Genomic DNA, 6,123 nt, shown 5'->3' on the forward strand with positions numbered 1-6,123 from the left:
CTGTATTGTCAAGGTAGGAACCTGTTTTTTTAACTATACAAAGAATTAACTAAATACAACAAATCAAATCAAAAAGCACTTCAACTTATAAAAATAGGCCTATGATTGTTGGAGGAAAGTACACATTTTAGTCATTTAACATTTTAGTGATACTTTACAAAGGTGAACTCTTTTTTGTTGTATAGTGTAATTAATGTGATTTTGATTATGAACAAGTTATAAGGAATGACTGGTCCTGCATTCAGCCACTGTTTGTGGATCAGCTCCTCTATTCTGTGCCAGCAGGGCTGCGATGACGTCTCAACGTCTAACCTCTGCAAACCCAGCCTCTCCGGGAGTTCCTTCCCAAGTCAACCACTGGAAGGCTTTTGTTGTGAATGAGCTGCAGGAGATACTAGACTTAGATTATGGTGTGTAGCTAAACACTAAACACAAATTATTCCCTATAATAGTGAAAGCTGCCTCACAGAGAGCAGGCTGCTGTAGGACAGGAAACATTTTTAAAGAAGATATATCTTAAGGGGTTGTTAGACCCTCTTTAACTCCAGGTTTGAAGGTGGTCTGTGACGTGTCAGGTGTGTTATAGTGGAGGTGAAATGATTTGTTATGTAGTCAGAAATTATGTAAAGTAATTATCAGGTACTTGCATGGAGGTGTTTAGTGGGCGCCTTCCTCAGCCAAGGCTAACACACTATCCAGCCATGTTAAAGAAGTGAAAAAAGATCCTGGATCCTTCCACTAATCTGGGTCCACTCCAAAATTGAATGTTTTTATCCTAGAAGGTCATGCACCACGCCTCCACACAATTTTAGTAGTGTGGAGTAGTTTTGGAGTAATCCAAACAAGCAAACACTGACATCAATTCCTTGGCAGAGTTAATAAGGTTACACGTACTGACATCATCAAAGGTGCGACTGACCCTCTCCACTGCAGTAGTGTTCACTGGTTCAATATGTGTATATGTCTGCACAATAATGGTAAATAATAACATTCATATATAAACTGTGCAGGAACTGAGCTCGCTGCAGTGACTGGCAAAAAGGAGCTACTCCAGTCAGTTCGGAATTTTAACTGCCATGAAAATATTTGTTGTGGTTCCTCTATTTCAGAAACGATGCGCTAGACTGCGCATCAAAACAGGTCAATCTGAGGAGGGCTGTTTTAGACAGGGTAAAAATGTGCTTTTTTAAATGATCATCGTGGTATTTTGACAAAAGTATGTTACAGACATTTCATTAAGACCCCAGGGAACCATATCAACTTGTGGTAAAATGGGCATACGATGAGTCCTTTAAGTAAAAAGCTGAGTGAGGCTGCAGAGTGAGAGAACAACCCTCAGGGTTTGTCCTTATGAGCGACCCTTTTCACAATAAACACATTAATTTAATGCTATATTGATGTTTAAAAAAAGCTATTTTAGAATTCCAGCCATTCCATAACGGTCTCATGAAAACACTGGGCCTCGCTCATTTAACATGGGAAACAGAAATGTACAGTAAAAACCAGACACTGTGGTTTTTTGAGCGGTTAGAGTTGGAACTATTTCCTGATCAACAACAGCTGGGCCCAATAAATGCATGCAGCATCTTAGAGGAACCTCCTCTGAACACAGATGTGACTCAAACGTGGACAAAGACGAATGTAAAAACAAGTGTCGTTTTTCAGTTTGACTGGAGGTGGGCTCCTCGGTGCTTCCTGCTGTGGGTGTCTGTGAAGCTGAGCTGATCACACCTCTGTACTGATGCACAGAGACTGACCCCAGTCTCCTCATCTGAGAAATGTGACTGCAAATAGACATACAGCTTTTCTTTGAATGAAATCAACATCACTACTACATTGTTACTGCTACATACATGCGATGTTATTACATCTTCTTGCAACTAGTGTAATCATACTCCCAAGACACATGTAATACTGTAGTTTTAGTTTGACAATGTAATTACCGGTAATTACTTCCTCTCGCCACGCAAACGTGAGCATGTCAGATAACAGCACACAATAAACTGCTCCCCCATGCCACCTCCAATGTAAACACTGAATCTGGTCCCCGTCATAAACAGACTATTTAGATGTGTGAGGATGGCTCAGCTGAGAGATCCCCTGTGGTTCCTGGTTCACTGCTTTTTCATTTTGTGCCTGCTTCCACTCGGCCACGTCACCTGGTGTCAGCACCTATCATATAATTATGGTGGTGACACACAGGACAAATTCTACAAATCACATAAATGTACCTCTGCTATGAGTTGCCACAGATCCACACCATGGAACGTCGGCACGTTCAACTTTGGATGTTTCACTCGGAAATTGCACAGCTGTTATAATATTGTAACTCATCCGCTCCATGTCGAACTAATCTGACCCTGCGGCCACATAGGGGATCGTGGTGGATTATGATACAACTAGATTGCTGAGATGTACAATATGACTACTCACATATACTACTACAACTGGCCATTGCACTATCATTACTGTTGTCAATACTTTTGTATAAATACTTTGATACGCTTCTCCGTGAATGTTGTAAGTATGTGCTCTGTTACATGTGGATCTATTGCACTTCCGTCCACCCTGGGAGAGGGATCCCTCACATGTGACTCTCTGAGGTCACTACATGTTGTTTTGTCCCTGTTAAGAGTCAGTTTTCCTCACTCTTATTGAGGATCAAGGGCAGAGGATGTCGCTGATGCATGTGCATATAGGCTAACAAATACTATTTGATTGATTGAAGTCACACGTATCTTAACACTTGGTCCAGTAATGAGTGGAAATCATTGTTTTGAGTTTTGTGGCCGGGTTTAGTCATAAACTGGTATGTACACTAGTTATTAAACATTATGTTTGCAAGATACAGCTTCTCATTTTCAACATAAGACATTTACGAAGCATTGTAACTGTATTTCTGATTCTGTCTGTTCACTGATCTGGTGTAAGTTATACGAGCATGTGAAGAGTATTTAAACATGATGCTTTACTATCATAAACATGAATCAGTGGTCGTGTGGGTGGTAGTCTGGAGGTCAGAGGCTGATGTCCAGTGTTTAAGTCCAGGACATGATGTGTAGCAGACGGGTTGCAGAGCTCCATGCTGGCAGAGGCAGCCAGGGGGAGCAGCAAAGGGTTAACGTTCAGGCGCGTAAATACTGTCCCTGGCTCCAAAGCCTTGTTCGCCCAACGAAACACGGTTAACAAACGACCCACTCCCCTCGCGGACTCCCGGAGAGCGGCCAAACGGCCTGCAGCGAGCCAAGAGAAAGGACGGCAGCGGGGACGGGGTTGTGTAACAAGGCGAGCAGCGGCAGGAGGGAAAGGAGACATGATGAGCACAGGGATTTGTGCAGCGTATGTTCCGCGGTATGGACAGCGATGATCCGCCACTGTACGACACGTCTAATCACACTGAAATCGAACAGAAGCCCCCACACTCATGAACCAGCTCGCTGGGGGTCACACATTTAGTCCATTTCCCCCGCCACAGCCGAGAGAAGACATCCACCACGGGCTATTGTCAGCCATCGCTGCTGCCGCCTGCTGCCAGGAAGGCTGCGCGGGGCTGAGCTGCCCTCTCTCCGGTCGTGATTTCCAGCCGCGCTCCGTCTCTGGAGCCGGTGAAAGCCCGGGGAGCGGTTTCAATATGGCAGCGTTAATGTGTAATAACGGGCGTAGCGTCAGCCCGAGAGAAGCCGGGGAGTCGGAGGCGAACACACGGCGAGTGGAGCCGAGGCTTCCCCCGCTGCCTCCGCTCGGTACGGCTGCTCAGTCCTGGGCGAAGCGGGGAGGTTGAAAACCCATCAAGAGTGATCAATACACCCAGCCCGCACCGAAATATCTCCATTAACCCCCGTATTCAATGTATAACATTCATTTACTTTGTGTTATTTGCGATAAAATGTCACAACCCTGCTCGGCTACATGAAACTCCGCCTTCTTCTTCTCCGAGCGGCCTGTCCTCAGATGCAGACGGGCGCCTCGGAGCCACAAAGCTGTCAAACGCACCGAGCAGCTCGCCATTTTTGTTTGTTTTCCACAAATGCAAAGCGCCAGAAACACACAACACGGCACGGCGAACAAAGTGGGCCCTTACCTGCCGTGGAACCAGTCCTTGCAGCCGTCGCACTCGATCATAAACTGGGTCACGTCGTAAGGCAATCTGCAGACGCAATACACTGGTACAGTCGCCATGTTCAATTCACAGCTACGTCGGGATAGACTTGGGGGGCTGCGGGAGGAACCGCGTCCTGCAAACAATATGATCCAGTATGATCTTCCCCAGAAAAAAAAGCCAGGGGCAGTCCCGCCGGACACATGCGGCTACACGCACGTCTCCACCACGCCGCGGCCGTGTTCGCGATCGTGCGGAGCGCTGGGAATGATGGAGCCCCGTCGTGGCGAAGCTATCCTGAAACGCATCATTATTATTATCACTATTATTGTTGTTATTACTGTGTGCGTGCCCCCTGGTGCCCGCGCGCCACCGTCATGTCAGCAGCCGGAGCCAAAGCGTCGATGTCGCTGCGAAATGAGAAAATAAATAAATAAGCAACGTGAAAGTTACGTCAGGGAGCAGGTTAATCGGCGGAGCTCAAATCAGATGAATGAACGTCCGGGGATCAATCAGCATTAAGCGCTTTCATTCGGAGGCAGAAACCTGCTTATTGACAGCCATACAAAGGAAGATGTCACATGTTGAGGACACAAAATCACCATTTACTTATTATTTCAAGTCGGATACGCGCGATGAAAACAATATAATCATTTATTAATAATAAATTTGTTTAATGTTAAATTTAATTATTTTACACATTGTACCTCGGGGCAAGCTTTTCAGGTCGATGATTACATCTGATACTATACATAAGCGTTAATAGATTCTGAAGATAAGGATATTAGATTCAATTAAATAAATAAATGCAACATCAAGAATAACAATGCATTTTAGTACATGGATTATTCTCCACCCATATATAGCATTGGCCGAGAGACGAAGGCTTTGAAATGTTGACCCTGAGACAAATCATAAAAAAAATATAGCTCATTTTAAATATTTTATATTATATTTTACTTACTTAGTTAAATTTAATGATTTATATAACTATTATTGGTATTTTGCATTTCATTTACAAGAAAGATCCACTGAAGATAGAAACTTGAATGCATTAAAGGTTAAAAGCCTGTTCAAATAAGTTGAGTATTGCAAGTGATTATTCAAATTGTAAAATAAAATTTAACACTTTGATATCATTTTAATCAATGAAAGCTTGCCAACATGGTTTAGCATTTAATAAGAACTAGAGCTTGATTGTTCATTCAAAGTCCCCTCTAATTGCTGCATTTACTTAGAGGCACAAGCATATTATAAAAATAATTTGACTGTCAATTCATAAATGGAAGTGTATAATTGGTCACGCTCTCAAAAACTATCCTTGAAATAATAACAAAACTAAATATTGAAGTATGAGCTGGGTTTAAAGAACCATCAGCCAACGGTTGCACAGAAGTATATTTATTTATCGATCACAGGTCATAGCTCATAATGCTGCTGAAGGCCAAAGTAAAGTTTTATTATTTAATATGATCTTTTATAGGATGGTGAACTGCTTTATCAGAGAGCAATCGCTGTGTGATGTATAACTCAACAATTATTCATGTCATAAAATAGTTAGATAATGTGCCTGATTACCATGTACAGTATACAGCATATTTACTAGACACATGACTTATTATTTTATTCATTACTTTCACCTACAATTAACATCTTTAAGTTGTAAACTACTTTTCCCTTGGTATAAATGTCATATTTGGTTGAATGTTGCAATTACCGTTAATTACGCACTACTATATAAGCTGAATACGTCTGTAATAGATTTGTATTAGGAATTGAAACACTTTATTTGCCTCTGTAATCTTTCATTGTCACTTCATCAGCAGATCAAGTTTATTCAGTCATCATAGGGAGGAGCTGTTGCCAAGTGATGTCAGGGACCTTTGTGATGTCATCCCTGGCGACCAAACCCCACCAAATCAAACTCCACCCACTAAAGAAGACTGTCAATCAGTTGAAAGGCTCCCAACAAACCAGTATTAGCTACATTTGTAGAACATTTGTATTAGTCTGAAAAATATATG

General features: G+C 42.6%; 1 protein-coding gene across 3 annotated transcripts in view; it reads right to left on the bottom strand.

The window, feature by feature from the left end:
• Positions 1-4,505, bottom strand: part of phf2 (PHD finger protein 2) — a 31,610-nt gene extending 27,105 nt beyond the window's left edge. For 2 of the 3 annotated variants that reach the window (XM_053429673.1, XM_053429672.1), the window contains exon 1: positions 4,082-4,503. In XM_053429673.1, the coding sequence (XP_053285648.1) occupies positions 4,082-4,179 (98 nt within the window). In that variant the 5' untranslated portion in view covers positions 4,180-4,503. Of the gene's footprint in view, positions 1-4,081 lie in introns of all 3 variants that reach the window. The other variant, XM_053429674.1, reaches the window with a different exon arrangement.
• Between the last annotated feature and the right edge of the window lie 1,618 nt (positions 4,506-6,123).

Source organism: Pleuronectes platessa, chromosome 2 (genome assembly GCF_947347685.1).
Source record: "Pleuronectes platessa chromosome 2, fPlePla1.1, whole genome shotgun sequence".
Classification (NCBI taxonomy): Eukaryota; Metazoa; Chordata; class Actinopteri; order Pleuronectiformes; family Pleuronectidae; genus Pleuronectes; species Pleuronectes platessa.